Below are 27,125 nucleotides of genomic sequence, written 5' to 3'. Positions count from 1 at the left end.
GAACATGGTACAGTCAGAATCAAATATACAAATAAATTTATATTACTTAGGACAGTAGCAGTTAAACATCTCAACAACTGGGAAATCAATGCTTTTGTCCTGTTACACTGGTGCATTGCTGAGAACTGCTGTTTGTAGAAATTCCACACGCTGGAGACCAATGCACAAGTTGCAAGATTCTCGCCCCGGATGTTCAACAAGCTCCCTCTTTTCAGACGGCACCCATCCTTTCGGCTGACCGAGTGCGATCAGGAAGGACGACACAAGTAGCCCTGGTATTTTAATGGAAATACTGCACTACAGTCAAGTTTACAACATCTGTATAGAAATCATCACATGAATAGGTGGCAAAAAGGATCACATTACAGAATACAAAAAGCAATTTAAAATAAGGAAAACCTTTGCTATTTGTACAGGCCAGAAACAGAGCTTAGAGCTCAGACGCTGGATGTCAGGACTGGGGGGAAGAGAGAGAGAAAAGCTCCACTATGAACCCCGCTACAGGAGGGAAGTGATCTCCTCTGTGGGGTGTGCCTTTTCTTTCCCCCAAACACACCGGGCAGTGAAAAATCCCCCCTGGTCTTCCCATCCTGAAGATCACAACTGGGCAAACATGCTTGGCAAAGCGGCAGGATCTGCTGCTTTGCAACTTGGTAAAAAAGAAGAAGTCTAAACCGATTTTTAAAGACTCACCAATGAGAAAACAGCTGGAGGGATGCTGAGAGTGGGGAGTGGGGAAAGCATATAAGCAAAACGGAACAGGAGGCGCGGCGCTGTCCTCCTGCCCCCATGACCCCTCTTTCAACAGAGCGAGGGAAGCAGACGTGGAGTTAGCTTAGCTTATTGCTGGCATACTGTTACAAACCCCCCAGGTGGGCTTCTGCTCACTGTTTCCATCGGCACCGCCCTGTCGCCCCTGCGGGTACCCACTTTCTGCTAGGGGCCTATCCTTCCACCTGCCTTCTGCTCCATCTCTCCTGAACTGCAGGAAAGGTCATGTTTCCTCCTCTTCGCCTCTTTGCCTTGGACCGCGACAACACTGTTCTGAGAGGAGGGGAGAGCTACTTGCCTGCACAGGGTTACATTCACAGGCCTGGGGAAACCACAAAAGCCCGCAAGCCATGCTGGTCAAGGCTTCGTGGCTTTGTCGCTTTGCACAAGGGAACCACACCTCCTTGAAGACAGACGCACACGCTGCCAGGTTTGTGCTGCTTATCTGTATTATCTGCTTTCAAAATGACTCCCTTATCGTCTGTTTACATGTCTGCCATCGCTGAGCTTTCCATAAAAAAGGAAAGAAAAAAAAGAAAGGTATCCCTGCTTGTATGTCACTAGAGAAATGGCAAAAACCCACCCTCTAAGTTTTCATGCTCCTGCTTCTACAGTTACGTCTCTCGATCTCTTTCTCTCTCACACACACACAGACAGTAAAGCAGCTCTGTTAAATACTGGTTTGGTATTTAGGATATTTTCTTCAATACTGAGAAGAAGCACACATAAAAGCACTATCAACCCCAAATAGGTAGCTCAGCAACACTTCCCGAAAGTGCTGATTCCCCGAGCTGGAAGACCAGGTGGATGAAAAGGCTAGCCACCAAAGACGAAATGAAAAAGAAAATATATTTATATATATATTTATATATATATAGTATATTCGTATATCAAACAGGCTGCTTAAAATACAGTCGTGTTAAACCACAACACACTCACTGCTCTCTCGCTCGCTCTCACACTAGCACACACACCCTTTTTCATCCTATACTGTGAAGCCGAGACCTATCGGTGGGTCTGATGTCCCCCTGCCCAAATCTGTAGCAATGCACCTCTCAGAACAGGGTGAGGGTTCTGGCAAGCACACATCTTTCTCTCGTAAGAACCAAGATGCACTATTATTGTTGCTGCTGTTATTGTTACTTTTTGAGGGTTCTGATTGTTTTTTGTTTTTGTTTTTTTACAAAACGGTGAAACAAGTTTCCACACAAAGCACTATAATGATAACTCCCTTTGGTAGAAAGTGTAATAAAATGTATCCACCGCTCTTGTCTGTAGGTACTAAAACCTGAAGCCACCCTGGTACTAAGGTACACAAGAAGCTAGTACAGTTATACTAGCACATCAAGCATACTTTTTCTTTAATAAAAAACAAAAAATTGACAAATATGTACATTTATTTACAAAAAAGAAGGGAAAACAGTTTAAAATTGCTTGGTGCTATCGTGAGAGTGCGTGTCTGTATAGTACTGTACGTCTGTGTGATGGTGTGAGTGTGGGGAAAGAGGGGTTTGTGTGAAAAGCTGCTGCATGGCACTAAGAAAGACTAGTAAACAAGCAGGTCCAAAAATAAAACAAATCAAAACGAAACGAAACAAAATAAAAACAATAGTTCCACTGGCACTAAAAACAACAGACTGATCTTAATTGGTTTATGAAAGTCAGAAGTCCGGGTCACTGGAAGGAAACTGGTGAGGAAGAACAGGAAGAAGAGTTGAGGGGTCGGATTCATGAGCTGCTGTTCCCAACATCTGGATGTTGAGCCCAGCAAGTGGATGGAAGATTCTAGAAAGTCTGCTGGCTGGTCCTGTCGATTCAGGTGACCAGGTATTTCTGGGATTCCTAGGATATTGTGGCCGTAAGACTTTTTCTTTCTTTTTTTGGGGGGGGGGGGAGAAGGTGGGCCTAGGAGAGGAGGGGGAGTTAAATGCACCAAATCTGGAAAAGCACCCCAATGTCCTTGATGCCCACGTTGTTGGAGAACGCTGGTGTGTACAGGCAAGGTGGGTTTCTCTACAGCTACTCGGACATCCCCACGCCCCTCGCGCCACGGTGCATGCACAGCAATCTCAGCCCCTTGGCAACAGTTCCAGCTTCCGTCCTCAGGATTTACAGTTCCCAAAGCGACCCCACTGGGGCGATAGGATGCTCCAGCTATGCATTAGTCAAGAAGTGGCTGTCGTTACGGAGATACACGGCAAGGGGGGAGGGGAGGAAGGCATCTTCCTTGCTTTTCTCGGTGCGTGCGCACACGGCACGCACAGACGGACGGGCGCCCTCACACACGCCGACATTTCCACCTCCCTACGGGAGTTTAGGGTGTCTTGAATATTGTGCCATACGTGACGCGGTACTTGTTAATGCTCACAAAGTGCAGGTCCTCCGTATCACAGGTAGTTGTGCAAGGCACCAGGCCCTCCAGGCCTTCCCCCATGAGCCACTTGCTCGTTTCAGCTGCCATCTCGCGGGTCACGTGCTCCTTGGTCCACCTGTCCACCCAGGCCTGGAATCGCTGGTGCAGCCTCTTGCTCACTCTTTCGTGGGACTGCAGGGGAGCAAAGGGAAAGGGGGTCACAGTCACCCGCATCGAATGCACACACACACCAGAATGAGGCCTGCGCTTGGATGCCGACTGCCCATCTGCCCGCTTTCCTCCAGGAAACACAGGGAAAGGCTTTCGGACTTTCCTCCATCCAGACACTGGCTGCAGCGAGCATGCGAAGCCGCATGCTCTCGCAGCGGCAAAGAACGGCCCTCTGTTCCTTCTTCCTTGCCAGCTGGCGAGCGACTTGGAGGACCAACTGCGGGCAAGCAGTGGCCACATGTGAGCCCGAGTGGGGAGGGCCAGAGCAGTTCTTGGCCCAAGCACAGCACTCGGAAGGGAACCTGCCGTTCTCCTAACAGAGGCAAGGGCCATCGGCCAGGGCACTCTCCATCCGCAGGTCACAGGGGTGCGAGCAGAGAACGCCAAGGGCATTGAGATCAAGAGCTCGCGATGTTTTGGCTGTCCACGGCTCCCCTTGGGGGAGCGGGACAGCGGCTCATCACAGTCCAGCTACCCTCTGGACAGCGGCTCATCACATCTCCGTGTCTCGAACCTACCTGATGGGCACGTAGCAGAGCGGTCCTCCTGTACATGTAATCCTCCGATTTGATCACATAGACCATTTTATAGGAGTTCAGCTTGAATTTACACTCCAGCTTGTTCAAGCTGTCCATATTCTCCGGGGTTTTCTTACTGAGCCCCTCTTTCCCATCCTTCTCCTGCTGCTCCCGACCCCGCTGACACTTCCGGATCCTTCTCAGATTCCTGTAAAGCAGAGAGCCCCTGCTGGAATTAGTGCCTACCTCCCTCTCAAGGCTGCTGTGGATCACGGGGCCTGCTCCTCTAAACTCATCACACTGTCTGTGCTGGAGAAATCGGAGTGTAAGGGCTGGTGTGCACATTACAATCCTCGTGGTTCCCTGCATCCTCTCTCTGCCTGTCGGCGGATGCTGGAGAGCAGAACCGAGCTCTTTCCACCAGAGCTGAGCCTGGGATGAAAGCAGAGGCTTCTCAAGCACTGCCTAATCTGACGCTCGCCTCGCACTGAGGAGGAGGAGAAGCTGCTATTTCAGATGCCCGCCCTGGCCTGGCCTGGCCAAAAAAATGAGCCTTCTCGCCTTCCTGTTGGCCACTGTGGAAACAGAATGTAGGCCTCGATGGACCAGTGGTCCAATATAGTGTGGCTTTTCTGATGTTCTCATTCCATCCTTCAAGCAGAGGACCCAAAAGCTCGCTGCACAACAAGCATTCAGTTAGCCAGCCCTCTCTGCACGCCACGCTTCGCTTGTGCCGAACCCCGAGTGGACGAGTCTCTGCCTGCCCCTACAGGCAAGTGGGAGGCAATGCCGACTGCCCTGAGAAGATCCGATCGGGCCTTGGCAACTCATGCCTCCGTTACTGCCAAGCTGGATGGCTGCAATGAACCCTGCAGGTAGGTTCTTCGACTCTACCTTTGAAGAATCTTGGGAAGCTCCAGTTGGACAGGAATACTGTGCCAAAGACCTAGGTGGGATCTGATCACATCTGTTCTGCAAGTGCTCTGGCTGCCAGTTTGCTTCTGGGCTGGCAATTACCTTTAAAATGCTAAATGGCTCACACTGGAGTTACTCATTAGGACTGCCTCTGTCGGTACCCTCCTGCCTATTTCTATCTCCCTCTACTGAAGAAGCCCTCTTCTGCGTCCCATCTGTGGCATGGGAACAATTGGTTGGGACACCAAGATTTACCAGACCCCAACCCAATTATAAGAGATCTGTCAGATCTTCTCTCCTCCAATTATTCACCAACTAGTGAAAACTTTCCTGCCTTGCTGGGCAGATGGTTTTTATGTAGTAGATGCTGATTTCAGAATGCTTCAATCTGCTGAGCTCATTTCTATTTTTATGCATTTTTATTTCTTTAATGGGATGAAGTTGCTTCACCACAGCAGGGCATACCTTTTCAGAACAAACAACCAACAAATTCTGGCCATTTTACTCTGTCTGAGGGATTCCAAGTTGTTCACAAAATGGTGACCTTTTTAATAGTAGCGATGGTGGAAGCAAGTTATTGGTGTGAAAAACATTTGGCATCCAACACGTTTAACATAAATGCCAAAGCTAATCTGGCCAAGCTCACGCTAGCAACAATGACCTTTCTTCTTTCTGTAGATTTTTTGGGGCATCTCACAATATGGCACCTACCAGGAGCTTGCAGGTCATTATCAGCAGCATAATACTGGTGCAATGTGCTGTCAAGTTGACCGTTCCTCTACAGTGATCCCATGTCATAGGGCCCAGATCTCCAGAGGAAAGGCACATTTCAAACTGGCCAATTACAGTGAACTGTGGTGCACGATCTCAGTCCACTCACCTTGGCAGAAAAACAGGCTTTTGGGCCAACTGTTCCCGCAACTGGGGAGAGGTAGAATCAGCGATGACGTACCGATCCACATAGTCAGGCCAACGCTGCAGTGGGATGCAGAACAAAGAGGGAAGGATGAGGAGCTCTCCCCAAATGAAAAAACAGCATGCCTGTACCATTCGCCATTTATTTATTGTACAGAGTACAGCAGAATTGTATGCAACTAGGATTTTAAAGGAGTGAAAGAAACATCTACCATGCCTGGTCACCCGACATCCGCTGCCAAACACATACGAGTCCGAACTATGCTCTCTGGCCTTTTCATTACAAACAAAATTTAAAAATACAATGGTTAAAATGAATGCAATTTTAACAGAGCAGCTTTACAATATTTGTAAGTGTTGGGCTGTTGCTTTTAGAAAGTCATGCCTTTATACACTTTTAATCCCAGGGAAAATCTGCAACTTCCTGGACCACATTTGTAAACTCCAGAAGCCTCTTCCAGAATGCCATCACCCTCTTCCCTACTGGGCAGACACCAAGCAGCCTTAACAAGTTCACATTAAGTTCAGTAAGCACATCTGGCCCTCTGTGTGTCGCTGTTTGTACTATATTAATGAAAAGACCGCATTACTCATCCAGAGGCACGATTACAATGCATGTATTACAGTGCATTTACTCGTGTGTCCCGCCTTTTTACACTCTTGTGAGGAACACAAGGCGGCTCACACAGCTCCGGAAAAGGAACGGAGGGGATTTGAACTCACAGATTCCGGCTCTATAGCCAGGTGCCTTTCCTCACTGTGCTATACCAGCTACACCATAAGCCGCCGCAAAATGAAATAACAGTGGCATCAGACCCCATCAGCTTTGGCAGTGATTCTGGGCAGCACAAAACAGTCACTTCTGTCATTAGACTTGATGCTAAAATGCCATGTTGTGCATAAACAAAAATGCTACCAAACATTTAGCTTTTTTTTTTTTAAAGAACAAAAACAAATGTCAGAAACAGCAAGTAGCATCTTGTAGTTCACTCCCTTGTAAACTTTTCAAAGAACAAAATCTGGAATTTGTTATCTCAAGTGGCAAGCAATCTCACCCTCATTATTTATTTAAAAAGGTCACACTCTCATTACCAAGCTGAAAACACTAAACCAGGTAAATGTCTGGCTCTACACACAACTGTAACTCGCATTCAAGTGCTGTATTTGTCCGTCATTTCAAGGTATGCGATGGATTTCATAAAGCCGCATGCTTGCATCTTCTCCAGGAGAATCAAGGCCTAAATAGGGAATCTAAGCCCACCTGAACACTGCCATAAAGATTGCATAAAGGACCTGCAGCCGCAGCCCCGTCTTACCTCTGCCTCAACAGGATCATCAGAATTCTCCTCTTCTGTGTCAAGCAGCTCAATGGTTAGCTGAACGTGGCCTCTGCTCTGAATGAACAACAACTGCACAACAGAATACAAGGATTCAGCAAGCTCACAGACTCTCCCAGTAGTTTTTCTAGGTGCCCAGATACACTATTCAGTTTGCACTTGGCACAGTGATATCAAGCTAGCTTCCTAGAAGGCGAGGAAGGGTCGAAACAGCAAAAAAACTGGCCCGAAAGCCCCTTTCTTTCTACAATTAAGACTTGCTGAGTGACCATAAATTTAATTTTAAAGAGCAGCTTAAGAAGAGACCTTCAGCTGTTGGACAGTGTAGACATGAAATAAATAAGTTGCTATATAAAAAAGGAGGATGCAATCGGTAACATACATGAAGTCCTGCGCAGGAGTGTGGGATTATCTGTGCAAAGGCACGGGAGAGTTGTGTGGACAGAGAGGTGGAGGAAAGGAAACATATGTTGTATTGGCGTTAAAAAACGCACACACAAAGGGGAGAAAGAAGTCTGTGTACTCTGGTTGTGGAGAGAACACAAGCATTCATTTCTAAAAAGAGAACTGTAAGGACCCAGGCCCGTGGGAAGCCATGCTGTCTATCCTGTAAGCATTTCATTTTCATGAGGACAGTGGGTAAAAGAGGCCCAACGAAAAAAGAAAAGCACTCGAATTGTGCTGACAGGCCCTAACAGCAGAAACCATCACAGGCTTCTAATCTGTTGAACCAAGCTGCCTGCTTGCATGTGAGAAACAAGAGTTTGCTCAAAGCATACGCTTAGAAAGAAGTTTCCACAAAAGATGCAGGCTTCCTCTTTTTGTGCTTGCCCAAAACAGGGAGAGCGGAAAATAATTTGCTGGGATTTGACCAGAAGACATTACTTTCAACTTGAATGATGTGCAATACAAACCATTTGGGGAAAAAACACTCAGATAAATTTCCACTAGTTCAAAAACAATACTACATTCCAAAACTAGGCACCGATCTGTACACTTCTGCATGCTGCAGTAATGATGGAAGAGATCAGACTGGGAGAGGCCAGAAATGACAGGCAACAAATATACCCTCCCTACACACAGACACCGTTTTATGTAGGCCTTTAGTTTAATGAAGCATGCCAGTTTACCTATATGATATTACAGCGCTAGTTGTCCTAAGAGGGATCTGTCTGGAGGCATTGCCGCATGAGTAAGAAGCCCACAGTATGTTCTTGATTTATTTACATTGCATGGAAACTGGTAGATTACGGCCTTAATGCCACTGACTTGACACTATCATATAAGGCTTGTAAAATAGAGAGCTGCTCAATAAAATTTAATGTACCTTGGAAACGCAGGTGTTTCCTTGGGCATTTGGATTAGTAAAACTGAAGAAGTACCCCAAGCCTTACCGTCAGAAAGCACATCAGGCTCACCCTACCTAGTCTGGTAAAACCTCCAGGTCAATCTTTTTACCTTAAAGCAGTTCTCGTCTTGCATAAGCTGCTCAGCTTTGCGCTGGTATGCGGTTTCCATGAGGGACCGAGACGACTGAGAGGACAACAGGCCTCCAGTAGCTCCATTGTTGCTTTCAGACAGATAGAGCTCTGTTACCTGCACACAGATTTCGTCGCTCACTATGTGCTGAAGCTGGCAATTTCGGAACAAAAAGGGAGAAGGAACATTAAGATACTTTTTGAAAGAAAGCTTGGAGAATCGTCTGCTACCGATTAACTTCTCCTCCTAAGTAGCCACATCCATCTTCCATGAGGCTGTTGATTTTTTCCAAAAGCAGCCACTATTGCCTAGTCAACAAAGTTTTAAATAAATACATTGACAGCCAAGGTCAACAGCTGCTGGAGCAAGTAAGGAAAGGCTCTTTAAAAAATAAATTCCAACTGCTGAAGACTGTAGGTCAGTAATGACAGTTCATCCTCCTCCCTCTCCAAGAAGCTGCAGAACAGTAAACTTGCCGGAGTTCAATTAATGCTATTCTGGAATTCTAGTCAGAAGAATCTTATCCACACAATGGCAAACGTGTGTTATGAACTGAGCCTTTGCATGGTTTTCCAGTGGCTACATTTTTAAAAGCTGGCCTGACAATATTTATCATGAGCCACTGGAAAGTGGTTTACAGATGTTTCCACATCTTTTCCCAACTAGGCTGCATTAACAGGTAGTACAGCTAATGCTTCCCAAAGATATACAATTTTATCTTTTTTAAAAGTCTATTCAACATAGGCATCCATTAGGATAAATTAAATCTGAAAAGAAGGGGGGAGAGCTTTGGCTAATGGGAGGTATAGACAATAAATACATAAATCCCACAGGAATGCATTCTAAATAGACAAACTGTATCCTTTCAGAATGAAGGTGGAAGAGTGTACGGTTTGACGCTCCTGCCTATGAATTTCTTACTCTATATATGCCACCCATAATTACATTTTCAGATCTCATTAAAGGCAATTCTTGCCTCAGCTCTTAGGTATTTCAATCAAATTAAACTCAGATATTTAGTCTTTTATCATTTCCTTTGGGGACAGGAAACATACGTGGCTTTCTCCAGCACTTCTGCCCTTGCCACAAATACACTGGGAGAATCACCTGTCTCACGATGCTCTGAATCAGCTTGTCCATGGTAAAGGCAATGTAGGCATGAATGGTAAACATCTCCCGAAGAGAATCTTCATACTGGGAAGAGTCCATGTTACCATCCAGCAAGTTCCGCACCATATCTAAGAAAGCGGGGTAATAGTCTTCCACATCAATGTCCACTAAAATGGGAAAGAAAATAAGGAAGCACACTGTGAAATGCAACACCAAGATGGAGAAGAGAGTGCATCAGTGCCAGAGGCCTGTCTCTTGCTCTTGTCTGGCACTTAAATGTTGATATAGGGGGAGATACACTGCTCTGTTAAAATGAGAGATAAACAACTGCAAGCGTTTGAAGAGTTGCCACAATAAAGAGATCTGAACAGACAAGGGCAAAAGGAAAAGTTTGATGGCCAATCAATGTTCCCAAGGTTAGACCCTTAGAACCACTTCCTGGGAGAAGTATCCACTGAATTTACTGGGGTTTACTTCTGAGGATCATATACGGGATAGCACTATAGCTCTCAAAAATGGTTGGAGCTGGTATCACTGGTAGGGCATAAAATAAGTCTGTCTCTCTATACATTCAGGTATGGTTTTACTGTCTGAGAAACTTGGAACAGGGAAGGTTGCAGTTTATAAAATAGCCGAAATACTTTCATTACAAGGAAAAACCACCCTGGAACAAGATAGTCAAAAAGCATAAAAATGTGATTCTATTCTACATACTTCTGGATATATCTAATAGAAAGGCTACCCTACTCCATTTCAACCATCACTTCTTTCTGCCACCCAAAAGCTAGAAATGTTAGGCAAGGAAATGCAACAGCCTCTTTTTCTCATAGATTCATTCACCCAACCGTGCTTAACTCTTGGCTCATTGCTCTTAGCTTTGTGGAAGTGTTTCAGCCCGGGAATGCTGCATGCAGCTTCAGTGCTGAGTCCCAGAAATCTGGAGAGCCTGATACTCTAGGAAACAGTCCAATCTATGCCCTTGGCATAAGGGAAAAAAATACAAGCCAAAGAAGCAGCAACATGGTGAGATATAAAGGATCATGACACAGCAGTGCCTGATCCACCATACTGCTGGATCAGTGGGACCTGATTCCACTTTTTAGTCAGCTGGAGTTTACACCTTCGATATTCATATATTTCTGCGATGGAGAATATGCACATCAAGAACCAGTACAGCTGTTGGCTCATACGGCTGTTTGCTTTACAAAGCAGGGTCTTCTATTGGGCTCAACGATCTTTCTCTCACGTGACTTACCACTCAAGGTCAAAAGGACAAATCTGTTGGCAGCAAGCAGCCTGAATTCACAGAAAAAGCTTAGTCTTTGGGTTACTTAAATAAAACTGTTTTGGATGCTAGTAGCAGAAATTTACTGCTTGCATGTATGTCATAAAGTCATCTAAGGTCTGGAGAATACATGCTTCAGCCAAGACGTACAAGCAACACAGCAAAGAGGGAACAAAGGGCTGGTAGCTGGATCCGAACAGCAGCCAAGCTGAATCCAAGAAAAATATCCGTCAGTCCAAATTTCCATTTCCGCCAAGGGCCCATTGCAAGATTTGGGAAAACTTACTGCCAGGGCACAAAGGACAGACTAGCCCAGCCCTTTCCTCTTCTTTATCCCTCAGTATCCAGTATCAGAGCTTCACTGCACCAGAGCTGATGTCCCACTTAATTAAAAATGATCATGGTGACACCCAGCTTCTGCAAATTTGCCCAGCATCCCATTTTAGAGTCACATAAGCTATTGCCCACCACCGACCCAGGGACTCCTGGCTGTTGCAAAAGGGGGAAACAACGGCAGTTGCTGATGGGAAGGAGGAGACCTCTTGCAACAGGCAGCAACGCCCCCCCGCATGGTCTGGAGAACAGCCCCGAGTGCCCAGCACCACCCTCCTCTCCCTCCCACGACCAGTCCAACGTGCACTTACTGGGCTCCTTCAGCCGCAACTGGATGGCAGGACTGTCACTCTTGTCTCGCTTTACGCCCAGCACTTCCCGCTCCCATTCCCTTTCCCGGTTTTCCTCTTCTATCTGCCGCTCAGCCTGGGTATATATTCGCAGCAAGCGCAAGCACAGGATCTGGTGCAGGCGGAGGAAGATGTACCAGTTGTTGTTCACGTAGAAGAGGTTGTAGACCTCATCCATGCTGCGCAGCTTCTGGGCTGCCGTGTTGCTGAACAGCAGCTTGGCTTTGGGGGGGCTGCTCCCGACACCGTTGTGTTTTTTCACGGCCCCGGAGCCTTCGTCCACATCCATCTCCTCCTCCTCCTCCTCCTCCACGTCGGAGAGCTCCCCCCTCTGAGCAAAGAGCAGGTCAGGGATGAAGTGGTACATAATTTGCTTGATTTTGTACTTGTCCTCTTTCTGGATGCCGGTCTGGCGCTTCACGTGGTGAATGATGAGAGAGGACGCATCGTCCAGGATCTGCTTGTCCTCGTAGGCCAACGACAGGTGAGGACCGGCATTCTCTTCAGAGGTCTGTTCTTGCCTCTGGAAACCAAGAAGCAAAGAGTGAAACCCACCCGCACACTGCTTCTTCTCTTGTCACTTAAAAAGGACCACCTGTGAAGGTAAGGATGACATCCTGTACCTGAGAAAAATTAACTTCTGTGCCAGTATTGATGTAACGGTTTTGTACAAAGCTCCTCTAAAATGTGTGTGTTTTTACAATTTTCTTAGTACTACCAAATTTATATGGCCACCTACTCAACACATGCTTCCTGGATGAGTTACAAAACAGAAAGTAAAATGCGGTTATGTTCTTTTCAGTCACCAAAACCAAAAACCACCCAGAAAGGCAGCATTAAACAATTATCTTTCTAGTATTACTCCTGTATTGGGAACTGCTTTCAGTGTAGCAGTTTAAATGGGATTTTAATATGTGTACGTGAACTGCTAGGGATTTTATTATACTAAGCAATCGACACCACAAATAAATTCACAATATTCTTCTGACTAGCAACCAATCGAGACAAAGCGAAGTTGAAATCAAGGGAGTACAGTGAGCAAGTAACTAAGAAAGGAGCCCGCAACCTACCTCATCATAAATAGTCTCTATTTCACTGAGAAGACTCTTGGACCTTAAGACCTTGGTGTCATTCTGTTTGAAGTTGATCCCTTGGTGGTCGAGGGACTTCAAGTAGTATTTCTCATTCTGCTCCCGCCACACTTTATTGAATCCTCTCTGGGCTTCTCTCCATTCTTCTTCTTTCATTTTTAACCTTAGCAGTAAGAAAGGCAGCAGGGTTAGACAAAAGCCTATGGCAGCAAGGACAAAAAAACAAAAGCGGAGTTCACAGGTAACGTCTTCTGCCCAAATGAATCCTATCTGAACAATCAAGGATTAAGAGAAATCTATTTATTTTGCCACTAGCAGCACGGAGAACGAGAGTGGGAGACTATGGTAACAGCAGACGGTGCTACTGATGCTCTGCCGCTCTCTCTATTCATGTTGGAATTCATGGCCACGTAACCGCATTGACAAGCAACATTGGATGGGAATTGTAGAATGCCATTACCAACGCCGAAGCAAACGCTTTACTGTCTGTTCGGTGTGTCAGTTACCTTTTCAACACAATCGGAACTGCAACAGCAGGATTCTTCCTAAGCCCGTCGATGATATCAGTTGCCTTGTCCGCGTATATCCTTTGCAAAGCCTTGCGGTGGATAACTTCGGAGGAGCCACCTAATGTATTGTCCAGTCGGTATTTGGCTTGCTCTTCAGCTGATAAGCGGGACAGTTTCTTTTGTATTGTTTCCAGGACTCTGATGGTTGCTAGATTGGTCTCCAAGACAACATCCAGCTGAAATGGAAAGAAGTCGTGAGTTGTGGCTTGTAGTTACAACCAAAATGATTTTAAAACAGTTTCTGGCAGACCTGGGCAAGTAAACTGGAGTTCTCACAGTTGGCATAAGGAGCTTTGTAGTGTGTCTGTGCAGAACAGCAAGAAGTGAGGCTAAAAGGGCAGAACAAATAATTTCCAAGCTGAACTTTTAAGAAGTGTTGATTCAGACTGAAGGATTGCTTAAATGCAATTTTCAATGTGTGGAGGGTATTATCACAATAGGAAAATCAACTTCTAGGTGAAGCAAAGCAACACATCAAGCGTATGAATGGAAGAATTTTACTTTCAGGACAGACACAGGAGCAAGCAGTTTTTCTGAGGATTACAGAAGGACAAGTTGGGAAGGTCCAGCTTATGTCATTCTCATATTACTACCAAGACTTGAGTCACAGCATGTCATTTGCCAAGGTCACCACCGGGCCAACTAACTCCCAGTTCCCCGAGCTTCCCAAGAGATTAAATCCTGCTGCAGCTACCTCAAATCGTTCATCCTCACACCGGTAGATGTGCTCTTCATACTGAGTCTTCTTGGAGCTCACAAATGTAGAATCTTCAGACCATGATGGAAAGGAGACCCAAGTGTCATTCAAAACCTTAGAGGAGTGGAGAAGGGAGGAATATCTCATTTATGATTGGGTAACTTTCATTCCAGCTTCCAGATAAGAGCACATTCTTATCATTTGCAAGAACATCCACAAATATATAAGGAAGGACAGTAACAAAAGAGTTTTTTTGTTGGTAACTGTGTCTCTAAAAGAAATATTTCTAGAGCAGAAGAGAGGACCTCTTCCAGCGCAAGGATTTGATTTAATTCAGAACACACCCTTGGGAGCTGCATTCCAGTAGAAAATGTGGTCGAAGGCACGTTTGGCCACATAAGGACAAAAACCAAAACGAAACATACCAAGATGCTTTAGCTGAACGTTCTGCCATACTCCTTACGAAAGGCATTTTAACCTGTTAGAGAAGCTGCACCCTCACCACAAAAAGGGGGGGGGGGGCAGGAAACCACCAAATAATCCGTGGTTGGGGGACATGGGGCCTATCAGGGAGAAGGAGGCATGGTTGTCTGGGGAACAATGAAAGGCTACTCTGGGACCTCAGCAGGGTAAATTTTAGCCTCTAGGCCTGAGGTTGTCCACCCTGTTCTATTTACAGATCTCGTGTCTATTTTACCTAATAGCTGAGGCTCCCTGGGCAGTTTGCAACATTCTTAAAACAGAGCTAAAATACAATGAAACAACCATAAAAATATTCCAAAGTACAAATTTTAAAAGCACAACAGTTCAAAACTGTAATGGAGAGTGTCAGGATGCTCTGAGCACAACTGAATAGGACCGTGTGAGCATTTTACGGCAGGACCCAAGAACTAGTCTCATCTACATCAGCCTAAAGCAATGGTTAGGAGGTAAGTCTATGATTTCAGGAATATCACAGTGCCTTCTAATTCAAAGACAAAATCACTTCAAAATACTTCAAAATGGTTCTTTCCACAGTTTACACAGCGGTTGTGGTTGCTGTGTACAGCATACTAGCAAGAACTTTGGTATTTCTCAGAATAAAAACATACAGCAACTTCCCCCCTACCAGCCTGGAAGATGCCAGATGGAGGAAGGCATGGATGATGCATGCAGCTGCCTTAAAAACCTGCCATATGTGCATACGCACAGCTTATGTACATACTGGGAAAAAACACAGACAGAACACCAATGTATAAAAGCCACTAACCAGAGCAGGTAATATGGGGCTGAACGGAACAAAACTCTGGCCCCAGCTGCATTCCACCAGCATCCATTTCCTCCTGCACAAAGAGCACTGCCTTACCTCCTTACACAGCGGGGTCCGACCTGTGCACTTTGGCTGCTGGTAGCTCTTTGGCAAGGCTCTGTAGCTAGAGCCCAGCCTCTTACAGGAAGCATAGTCTATCTCCATTGCTATGCCCTCTGTAGCCCGTTCCTTGGGAAAGGTCTCCATGTGTGCGGACTCTTTATAGCCTAGAAAGTTTTTAAACCAAGTGAAAAGCTCTGGGAATTTTCTGAAAGAAAGGAAAGGCAGGGGAGAAGAAAAAAGAGAACATGTTACAAAGCAGGCTGCAGAGAGATGTTTAAAGGGTTGACACATTTAAAATGTGATTAATAGCGAGTCTTTTGAAGCCTTTTTGTTTTTAATCCTGGTTTAAAATAAACCATAGTTTGTGATGCAGGCAGCACATTGTAACTGTGGTTTGCCACTAACTGAAATAGAAGTATCTCACTCCCTTGTGCTTGGGAGAAGGGGAAAAGGGAAGGAGTAAATGAGTGCTGTTCTCACAGGTGCCCATTTATAGTCCTCCAAACCATATCGGTTGGAGTGCAGCGAAGGAGTTCATCATCTACTTAGTCAAATGCCCAACCAGAGATGGAAATAAGTCATGCAGGTGCAAACCAAAAGGATCTATTTACTTATTTTACTTACCCCAAAAATGGAGAAACTAGCTGCACAAGCTCAGCTCGCGAGATAACCTCCTGATTAAAAATAACCAGGCAACGGAGGAAATTCTCATATGCTTCTGTGCTGCGAAGAGCCTTGCGAACCTTTACAAACAATTCAGAAAGGGTGCGGGGAGAGAGTTAGTCAAGAGAAAAAGGGACTGGCTTCTCCTGCATAATGTCAGTGATCATGACTCTCCAGCTATCATTCCATAACAGCCAACTGGCAATTATTATGACAGTCGGCTGCAAGTAGGTGAATGTAGTCAGGACACCTGAATGACGAAGAAACCAACACAAGGCACCTTGGAATGCCATTGGTGAGGTAAGTGACATATGTTTTAAATAAATGAATAAACTGAAGCACCAGCGAGAAATAGGCTATTACTGGAGACCAGGCGGCTCATACAAATGAAGGGCTGTCACTCAGGACTCATGCCTCAGGGTCAACGTGCAGGTGAGGTGGCAGCGGGGCTGCCCACTCTGGTTCAGTTTCTTGAGCTGTGAGGCACAGAATGCCCTCAGCCTTGGTCAGGTGTGCTCCTTCATGATCCACTACTTGACAAAAACCAGGGAAATCCTCACCTGGAATGGGCTAAACTTTAGCTCCTTTAGCCGCTAAAGTAACCAGACTTGGCCCCTGCAACCAATCACTCAAGAGAAAGAAGGAAAACAGACTCTAGGGAAAAAATGGGAGAGGCCTCCCAATTCCAGCCCATGGCCAGCTCATTCTTCTAAAAGAACTTGCTTCATAGTGAAGATGTCACTTCAGTGTCAGAATCAGCAGTGGCAAAAATTCAGGAAAATGCAGTGATCAGAACTGGACAGCTATTGTAATAAACTGATACTTCTGCTTGTGCCAAGTCATTTCTGTATCCTCTAAAAAGATGACTCTTGGTCATATAGTAGTTTCGAAAAGTATGATCTCCAGATGTCAGTTTCAGTGGATGACACACAAATAGCAGAGGACAAAAACTGCACAACGATGCAAAGTTTGGGGGCAGAGATTAAAAACCCACCCATATGAGATGCTAAGATTGAGGGACCATGTCTGGGAAGTAAAAAGGCAGCAAGGTAACAAACCCAGCTTAAGGCAGCAAACCTATGCACACTTACATAGGATTACACCCTACCCAACAAAATGGGACTTACTTCCAAGGAAATATACTCAGAACTGCATTGTAGTCTGACTGAGAGTCAATGCTGTGGGGTTTTTTTGTAGCCAATACAAGATTTAAGTCATCCAAAGCTACCTTTTCATAATACCACCTCACCTTGTCAAAGAACAGAGATTCTGTTCCATGTTTACCAGCTTCTACCACTGATGGGTCCTTCAAATTAAGGAGCTTTGGTTTCTTCTGTAGAGAGAGCACAAACCACAAGAAAGTTGTTTGCTTTTTAAGTTGAAAAGCTAATCCCACGACTGTTATCTACATCAACACATTTTGGTTTCACTAGACCACTGTGCAGGTAAACAGGAGTGGAACAGGTACATAATTTTGGTGTCATTTTGATAGGGTGCAAACTGCCACTGCAGATGCATAAAGGAAGTCACGAGAAAGATTTCTTTGAATTGTAAGAAAACCAGCCAATAAATAAAAGTTACTAATTTCTCCCTTTGCTGCCTTCATTAGCTTGAGAAGGCACAGCCTATTTAGGTACACAATCCCAGCAACAAAAGCTACACTGTCCATACTCTTCCCTACTAAATAGTGAACAAGGAATTGCAAACAGAATTTAATCTGAAACATGTCCGGACATCAGCAGTAGATCATCAACCTTGTACTAGAAGCACTTATTTGTTGATGTCCCGTCCATGTATTACAAGGGAGACAAAGTTTGTGTTTTCCGCTGACCCCCACCTCCTTGCAAATCCCACAGAAGAGCTAGCAGGGACATCTGCCTCGACTGCTTCCTCCCATCAAGGCCACCTCGCTCTTTAAAACTCTCTTCTCTCCTACATGGAGCAGCACAGTCCCGCCACTATTTTTGCATTCCTGAAGCATCATGAAATTATAGGACCGAGTCCTCACCTGGAAACATCCACCAGCCTTACATTTGCCATAACACGGTGCTAGGTGGCTTTTCTAGCGTACCCACCCCCAAACACCTGCAACTTACCTCACCACTCCTTTTATATGACCCTTGATATAGAAATACACTAATCCTGCATCGTGGACCTTAATAAATTAAAGCATTAAGCATGTCTACAAAAGGAACTGTCCCAACAAACGCTGTTTCAAGCGAAAATCCACCAACTTGTACATTAAGCAAAAAGTGAAGCAAACTGCTGGCTGCTGTCGTGGATGAGCTCTTGCTGGTCGCTTCATATACAGCTGGGCTTTATGTAGAAATGCGACAACTCTTCCGCTGCCCCCTTTCTGCGGCTATTTTCCTGGCTGTTGGCAGCCATGTAAAAAATGCCAACTATGGATAGTCCAGAAAGGTAACTATCAATATTTCAAGAAAAGCATCAGGTGTCCAAAGGGGGTGCTTGAGTCCATGGAAACACACTTCAGCCTCTGATAAAGTGCCACAGAGCAACAGTTAACTCTCTACACCTTTTTAGATTAGTTACCAAACTATAAAATGCAGGATTTGTTTATACATGGGGGAAGTACTTGGTACTAGCCTACTGATGAAAAGAGGGTATCTTCTTACCTTCACGGGAGGAGTTGTCCCAGCTGAGGTGTGCCTCCGGATCTGACAACCGTTCTGGTTAGGTCTTTGCTGCTTGCTGTTAAGCTGCGGTTTTTTGACTGTGCCTCCATGGTCATTCCTCACAGACTCCACTTTCTCGGCAGTTGTCTTGCTTAACAGCTTATTTAGAAGAACCACATGCAAGCCAGTTATTCATCCCAATATTGCAAACTGTACAATAATGTGTAACTGCCTAGAGGAGGGACTGTATGTTTCAGAATCCTAATGTAAAACTGGTTGGGGCATGGATGTTCATGGGCTTGCTGTGGGAGGGTGAGACTGGACTTGCATCTCTCCAAATTATACATTCTATATATTAAAACGGAGCTAAATTGTCTGAGTATAGGCCTGCCATAACTAAGACAGCAACATTCTCACACGAGAGAGAGGAATCAGCAGGGTTTTTTCTAAATATTGTATTATCAGCAGGCACAGCATCTTCAGGAAAAATCCTAATGGGTCCAAGATCCCAATGATGGCTATACATGTTAAGCAGGCAGGGAAAGCTAACCAATTTGGGGAACAGAATGGTCTTTTCCAGGGGATGCCATGACTCAACAACAGCATGCCACTCTGCAAGATTTTGTTGGAAGTTCCTATGTCGATTCCTTCCCAGAAAGCTCTAGAAGCCTCTGGTTTTCCCCTACCAAAAAATGTTAACCACCCAAAAAGAAAAAAAAAGGATTATGATGTTATAGAAACTCAATGCTTCCCTCACCCCCACTTAGCCTCCTTTCTGGTGCATGCACACATCAACACTCCAGTCAATTAATAAAGAATCCCGTATACAAGTAAACAAGTTGTGCCATACAGGACATGAAAGCCAAGTTAACACCCTGTCAGAGACTTCCTGCAAGTAAGTGATAGTATTAAAAATAAACTCACAACAGAACTATTTGCATCAGGCAGGAACTGCCCAAATTCTGAGAGTAGGTCCTCCTGGTTCTTAAAGAGCCGGGCCACCTGAGCGTAGACCTCCTGCTCAGTTAGTGCTGGTGTGTAATTGCCGCCTGCTTCCTTGGCGTTCCGCTGTTCTTTCTAGCAAGAGACAGAAGAGGATGTCCAGTAAAAGCCACTGAGCTCTCATTGGCTGTTCAACAGCTTCTGTTAACCTATGGCATCTAATTCAAATGCTTAGAAGTGCATCAAAAGATAAGAATGGAAAGGATACTGGAGAAGTTTTGATACCCGTTTCTGAAAAGATTCTACCAAAGCCCAGACACTGAAGAGGAGCATCTGGCTGTTCTACAAGTGTGACACCTTCTGTATGTGCTGCACCTATAACATACTATTTTCAAATATCTCTGCTGTATTGCCCTGCAGGCATTTTCCGCTACTGCAACAGGTCGGCTGAAGCAAAAACAATGCCAAACACAGCTTGTTTACTGCCGATTATACCAGACCAGCTAATAACCACCCTCTTCCTTTCCCTCCACAAATCATCCTTCCCTTTATTATAAAACTAAATACAATAGAACAGGAATAAAATGCCTGCATATTTATACAGCCGCCCACTCACCTGATAGGTATGAAGTATTTCCAAGAAAGCTTTGTAAATGTCCGGCTGTCCCTGAAAACGATTCTTGATCTTGTTCACATAGTTGATGGCATGATTGAACTCAACGGGCTGGTTATTCTGGAGGGACGGCGTGGTTCCCAGGGAGATTGTCACAGGCGTGTGGGGCTGCACTGGTGGGGAACGAGGGGAAGCGTAGGGGATTGGGGGCGTCTGTTGGCTGGCTGGCGTATGTGTCTGCAGTTGGGAAGGCTGAGAAAGAGGAAGCGGAGACTGGCTTACACAGCTGCACTAAGAGAAAGTATATCTAGGCTCTGTCTCGGTAAGGGGCCGGAACATTACAGATCAGCACGGAGTCTGTTCCTGCCAACAGCAGGAGCCAGGGCATTGTTCATTCAGCGACTTACTTTGCAGCTTGATCCTGAGATGTTTACTCAACTGTAAATCCCACTATGTTCAATGGGACTTGCTCCCTAGTAAGTGTGTGTACAATTAAAGCTCTGAACAAAGCAGCAGAAGGTTAAATAAGAATATCCGAACAACCCATTTCAACGCAGCAATACCACAGAGCCATGAATAGCTCTTCCTATTAATCTGCTGCATGGTGACTGGGGTGCAGGGGGGGAAAGGGGAACCAGATGTGTGCACAATTTACCCATAAACACAAGGAAATTATCTTTATGGACTGCTATACCAATAGCACACATTATTATCACATTAGAAAACGGACTCCCCTTCCACTAGAGTTTGCCCGGCCATTTCTATAGAGGCCTTAAAAACTTTTTAAAACTGTCTGCTTCTATTATTTTTTAGAGCCAACAGTTTTATTGTGACTCCCTGTCACTGAGCTGTTATTGCTAACAGTGGGTGGGAGCCCAAGAACCCTCATACACCACTGCATTTTGGGTTCCCCCCAGTATGTGTAGGCCTTGCGCAGGCACACAAGACCACGTGTGTGATGCACAGAGACCGGAAGGAACAACAGGGCCAACTCAGAAAATGCATGCCCAGGACCACCGTCCAGAATGATCAGACCAGGGGAGGGGAACCAGTGGCCCTGCAGATGTGGTTGGACTCCAGCCACCAGAAGCTTCAAACAGCAAGGCCGATCATCAGAACTGACGAGAGCTACAACCCAGCATTTGGACGAGGACAGGTTCTCCATCCTTGATTCGGATCCTGCGCAGCTCAGCACACGAATTATGGAATAATGCAGAACTGGTGCAGCTTCTTCCCCAAAACCAATGCCCTTCCCTGACAAGCCCACCCCCATGGCTGCCCGCCATGAAGATGAGAAATATTTCAGTGCAAACAGCTCCAAAAGCAGGGCTGCCCCCATGAGGTTTTAGTGCCTGGGGAGGAACATTCAAACTGGAGTGATGCTCATGCACAGCTCCCGTTCATTTGCCAGTGGGTTGTGCCTCATGACTCAGCTGCTTGCCACAGAACCTGCGTTTAGGCAAGTCTATCTTTAAAGGCACCCAAAATCAACGTCCCCGTTACCTCCAGGGGACCTTCTCTGTACAGTCCATCAAAGTCAAGCCAGATGGAGTCCGGCTGCAAGGTAAGGACTACCCATTTCACACCTTGCTTTTACCTTGCTGATCTTGGCAGGTGGAGGCTGCGGGGCTGGCTGCGCTGGGGTCGGGGCAGACTGTGCCGATGGCTGAGACGGGTGCTGCGGCTGGGGCTGGGGCTGGGGCTGGAGGCCATGGGCTGGGATCTGGTGAACCTGTCCCGGTGTTGTTACATTCACCATATCATTAGTCTGCACTTCAATTTTGTAGCCGGGGGGTAGGAAGGTGTTGAAGCCCATGATCAAATCAGGGTGGCCTTTGAACAACTGAGACACGCGGCTTATCACTCCTGGAGTATCAATGCTGTACCAAAAGAAAAAAGAAGAAGAAAAGGATCAAGTCTTCTCTATAGGGTTTTTCAAAAACTCTTTTCAGACAGATCACAGCACTACTTTTGATGGTTATTATTCAAACACACCACGGATGGCTACTAGCAAAAAGCAAGAGGCAGCAGGTTCTGTAACAATCTGCTGGAGCAAATAGAAGTGCTTAAATAAACACAGACATGGGCCTTTCACACATTTGCAGAATGTGGTGAAATTTAGGTTATAGCACAATCTGGCTGACAATCTGTTTTCCAAAACTCAGGTTTCTAGTGCTAATGGTGGGAAGAGAGTTCCATGCAATGGTGGGGAGTTCACCATCTTTGCCTCCAAGAAATCGCTACTTCTCCCCTTCTTCCAACAGCTAATCCTTGTACAAGCAGAAAACCTCCAATACCACAAGGTTAAATTTCTATCATGTGCTGCAACTGTAGATCTAGGCTTATCTATGTTTCCCCAAATCCATGGGTAATAACTTTACTGGGACCATCCAAATGTGTTTTTTTTTTTCTTTTCCTCAAGGGCTGATAAGTGTCTTTGATTTATATTTATCGTTGTCATATTTATATCTGGCAGATTTCAAGAAAGATCTTTGATTAAGATTTGAAGCTTAACACAAACTGTTTATGACAATCGTTCTGCTGCAGTACACCTGAACAGACTAATTTGCTCCAAGTAGTTTTTTTATTATAATTAAGAAGCATAAGAAGGTTTTCCTTGACAAAAAAGGCTTCTTTAGAAACTAGTGGGAACCTTCCCTGCGTGGGCAGTCATCTTTCTCTGCAGCTGCAACTGACCCTCTTTTTGCGCTCTTATCCAGGTGCTAAACGTGCTCGGACTGGCTCCGGTTTGGCCAAGTTCCCATATCATGTCCCTTTGGATCAGGGGTGTGTAACATCCACTCCACCAGCCTCATCTGACCCATGGAAGCCCCACCTCTGACCTGGCAAGCCTCTGTGGGTTCCATACAAGGACAGGGCTTCCTCTGTTCTCTCTGATTTGAGATCGGAGGGATTCTCCCAGCGTTCCACTACCCTGGCCAACTGGAAAGAGTCCAAAATAATCTCAGATCAGAGTGAAGGAGAACACAGGTGTCGGTGGATTTGAGAGTTTTGTGTTCCGGGCGTTATCTCCAGTATGAGAACCTCAACCTGTCTGGGACTGGAGACAGCAGCAGGAATGCATGTGCTGCAAGACCCAGCCAAGAAGCACATATGCTGCTCAAGCGCCTTCCGTACAGCACACTGTCCCCACAGCTCGTTTGCACAAAGCCAGGGATTTGGCTGGCACTGGGAGGAGCAGACGGGGCTTGGTATGGGCCAACACGGACCCCACCCCAGTTCCCACACTTCAGACCATGCTCAGGGACTTGAATTGATGCATCCCTGGGTGCAGAATTCGGCTTTGTGAAAGCAGTGCCTTTTCAGGACTAATCTGGAGCATGTTGGATCAGGGATCAAAAAGGGGACTGGGCAAGCACACAAGGAACAAGCGGGCAGGACTGGGATGGAACTGGCTGAATTTAGGGTACAAAGAGGGAAAACTTCCAAACGCGGTACCTCCAGAGATTTAACCTTGGTAATAAAACTCAATTATACCTTTGTGATTTGAACTCTTTCATTATGTCCAAGAAGTCATTGTACACTTGAGGCTGGCTACCAAACTGCAGCTTCACTTGGTCAAGGTAAGACAGCGCATCTTCCACCTAAGGCCAAAATAAGCAAGTTAGGCACCTCTTCCCCAGCAATATTTTTATCTCCATTTTCCTTGCATGAAGTGACACTGGCGGCATCCTGAAAACAGGACATCAGCCAGCAAGCTAGATCACCTTGGAGCTTATCCATTAAGCCCACAAACTCTGATCTGACATTGCATATGTAGCTCCCTGGCAGAAGTTAGGGCACCCCCGGAGGAAGCAATGGCTACTGGTGCTGCTGCAGCCCCTGACACAGAAACACACAAAGGCAGGGCAGAGGTCTTGGCTCCTTGTTTTGTGACAGGTGTGCAACTTCTGTGTTGTGCATTTCACGGCTGCTGGCCTCCTCATGTAAGCTACATGTCACAGGGGAGAAGGGTGCCCATCTCCACAACATCGAAAGAGCTGTACACCAAGTGCTTCTATGCAGGCAGTTCAACTATCAGGTGGAATGTATACTTTCACAAGGGAGCTGCGGTGCGCATGAAAATATGCTGGGCTACAAACATGATTCTTGGCCCCTCGAAGTTGTCAGGGTGTATTGTAGTTAAGCCAAGCGAAAAACTACTTTTGAGTTTCCACTTCAGCAGCAGTAGTGGGAGGGAGGTTTCTTCTTATGACTTATAGCTGGGTTACACAACATTTTTCCTAAGTTCTTCAGTGGAAACTTTTGTTCAACTCTAAGGCCAAAGCAGTGAGGAAAATGCCATGCGTTATGCTATGCCAAATGACAATGTGCTTAAATGCCACTTTCTAACCAGAAGTGTCAGTCTGGATCCTACAAGGAATAACTGTAGTGATGTCACAGTATCTTAAGTGAAAAGCAGCAGTTACTAAAATGTTTTCAGGCCAAGAAAATACGCACACACTGAGCAGTGAGTGTTCTGAGATTTTTTCCGGCCCTCGAAATAGATGATGTACCATCAGTACCATAAAAGCACGACTGTGACTTTTAAAAGCAGTGATATTAAATATTACCTCTCAAGGTATCTTGCTCATGCAGCCTCCCATTTCACACCATTTAAAGCAGCTTTCCAAGAACAGGCCTACATCTGTACACTACACTTCCAACATACTTTCCACAAGTGAAGAATGCTCCAGTAACAGGGTGCATTCTGTTATTTTGTAACAGAGCTGACCTCATTTTCAACACCTTCCTGCTTTTGCAGTTGGACAAAGAATTTATAAAAATTATTAGACGTTTGGATGTCTTAAATATAGTGATATAGTGCTGCATAAGTAATCCATCTCTTCCAAAGTTGCTAACAGCAAGCATGTAGCAATTCACTTTGTTGCACTATGGGAAGAAAATACTATCTGGAATTTTTCATTCTGTTTTCCTAAATGGAAGTATTAAGAGGGGGTCAAAAAAAATTTGAAAGGTCAAGACACCTTCAAAAAATCATGCTTGCAGTGCCTGACTCTTAAAACCACACACCTTGCAGCAGAAAGTGTGTACAGGCCTAATAGTCAATGGAGAACTATCCCAACACACACATATATTCCATGTTTTTATGACCATAGGACATCAAAATTCACACACGCAGGTGTTCACAAATCCACTCACCAGGGATTAGAGATTCTGGCAAGGAACACACCCGGCAGCCACCCACAACTTTTCTTTCCGCTACTGTCTGGAGCAGCTAACCTGTTCCTAGCGTTCTATGAGGTGCAACATAAATAAGAAAAAATGTCTACTTCTCTCCTGGATGCGTCCCAGAAGGAACAAGGATGAGACTGAGTTCTCTCATTTGCACTGACTTCCTGAACAGGTCAGAGCAAAATGATGAAGAGCTACTGCTGGTGAGGACAAGTATATCCTGCTAAGGAAAACGAGCTAATGTGCCCTGTACCTGTATTGAAGATACGGTTTTCTGAACAATGCACATATGATTGTGATATGCGCTCAATGAGTGCTCAGTAACTCCGTCATACACAAACTCAGGAAAAGCTTCTTGGCTGAACACAGAAAATTAGCAGGGCTGGAAATGAGCTAAGTGCTGCTGGGTTGTGGACGACCTTCACTGTGACTGATACATACCTACATCTCTAGACCTACTTTATGTGTGCATTTATGTATCTATGTGTATACTGAAGGACAGAGAACCTTTGATCAGCCAAACAATGAGATTCCTACATTACCAAAGCCAAAGCTGAGATGGCCAAGGCAGGCGGTGCTGACAAACAGCACCCTGAAACAACAAGGAGGAAAACCCTAACATGACTCAAACTCTTTTGCTCCGACAAAGAAGGAATAAAACAGTGCTCAACTCGCTTCTGTTACTCCCCACAGAGTGCTCCAGCTTATCTAGTCACCATAGCCCATGCTCCAGAACAGTCTTACAGGGTGATATAAAATAAACCTTCAGAAGTTACTTCAAAATCTTCTCACAAATAGGTTCATATTAAACAATGCTAAGGTATCGCTGCCGAGTTCCAGCAATATTATTGTAATTAATGTTGCAGAACATGACAAAATAATCTGCATCAAATTGTGCAAGGGGAGAAAGGAGACGTGTTTACCTGCGCCAACAGCAGAGTTTCCCACTACCCTAAGGGAGTCTGCACTATGCTGAAGTGCAGGTCAGGAAATTTAGAAGTAACCAAACCAATCTCTTGGGTACCTTACCTTAAGTCTCTGGAACTGCTGCCCGCCCTGCACTGGTGCTGCTGGGGGTGTTGGGTGAGCATGGCTCTGCACCACCTGGCTTCCATGAGGCTGGACTGGAGTGGGGTGGTGATGCCCACTGTGGACAGTGGCCAGAGTAGGCCCATGACTGCTGGAGCTCTGTGGTACAGTTGACACCTGGGAAGGAGGGCAGAGATATGCACAGGGTGAATCTTTAGGGGACCATGGGACTTTCCAAACAGGTGAGTCACTTGGGAATTATGATTCAAAATTGTCTCTAGGACAGCAGCATCTGTGGCAATGTGGTCTCCATAGTTTATACTCTGGTAATCCTCAAATTGCACTCTACTAAGGTTTCTCTGTGAAGATGGTTTGGAAGTTGCAGCACATGCAAAATAAAGCAATAGGGACTAGCGGGTCTGAATATATAGCACCAATGGCGACTAATTTACACTGCCTGCATTTTCAAAGTACTGGTTTTGACCTATGAAACCTTTTATAAGGTTGGAACCAAAAGACCTGATGGAGTGCGTCTCCTGGTATGACTCTACCTGGACTGTACCTGTCTCCTGAGGCCTCCCCTTTTCATGGTGGCTCTCTGAATATGGAATACTCACTCCAGTGACGTCTGCCTAGCAGCAAAATTTCTTCCATTCAAGTGCATTTGACAGTGTCCGCAATGGCTTTTATTCATGTAGTTTTAACCAGTCCAAGTCTTTTTACTGCTGATTGATTTCAACT

At 45.5% G+C, this 27,125-nt stretch overlaps 1 protein-coding gene across 5 annotated transcripts in view; it reads right to left on the bottom strand.

The window, feature by feature from the left end:
- Positions 1–267: 267 nt before the first annotated feature.
- SIN3A (SIN3 transcription regulator family member A) overlaps positions 268–27,125 on the bottom strand; it is a 40,659-nt gene continuing 13,801 nt past the window's right edge. For 4 of the 5 annotated variants that reach the window (XM_044438716.1, XM_044438714.1, XM_044438717.1 and 1 more), the window contains 19 exons: positions 26,385–26,561; positions 23,658–23,764; positions 21,757–22,039; positions 20,163–20,411; positions 19,529–19,681; positions 18,605–18,763; positions 17,218–17,301; positions 15,930–16,048; positions 15,300–15,510; positions 13,952–14,068; positions 13,195–13,433; positions 12,668–12,851; positions 11,559–12,120; positions 9,627–9,796; positions 8,499–8,672; positions 7,020–7,112; positions 5,669–5,763; positions 3,874–4,099; positions 268–3,316 (listed from right to left, as the gene is read on the bottom strand). In XM_044438716.1, coding sequence (XP_044294651.1) covers positions 3,086–3,316; positions 3,874–4,099; positions 5,669–5,763; positions 7,020–7,112; positions 8,499–8,672; positions 9,627–9,796; positions 11,559–12,120; positions 12,668–12,851; positions 13,195–13,433; positions 13,952–14,068; positions 15,300–15,510; positions 15,930–16,048; positions 17,218–17,301; positions 18,605–18,763; positions 19,529–19,681; positions 20,163–20,411; positions 21,757–22,039; positions 23,658–23,764; positions 26,385–26,561 — 3,633 coding nt within the window. In that variant the 3' untranslated portion in view covers positions 268–3,085. The remainder of the gene's footprint in view (positions 3,317–3,873; positions 4,100–5,668; positions 5,764–7,019; positions 7,113–8,498; positions 8,673–9,626; positions 9,797–11,558; positions 12,121–12,667; positions 12,852–13,194; positions 13,434–13,951; positions 14,069–15,299; positions 15,511–15,929; positions 16,049–17,217; positions 17,302–18,604; positions 18,764–19,528; positions 19,682–20,162; positions 20,412–21,756; positions 22,040–23,657; positions 23,765–26,384; positions 26,562–27,125) is intronic. The other variant, XM_044438719.1, reaches the window with a different exon arrangement.

The sequence above is a fragment of the Varanus komodoensis genome, unplaced genomic scaffold (genome assembly GCF_004798865.1).
Source record: "Varanus komodoensis strain SLA01 unplaced genomic scaffold, ASM479886v1 scaffold33, whole genome shotgun sequence".
Classification (NCBI taxonomy): Eukaryota; Metazoa; Chordata; class Lepidosauria; order Squamata; family Varanidae; genus Varanus; species Varanus komodoensis.
This window is presented reverse-complemented; position numbering and strand designations above follow the sequence as displayed.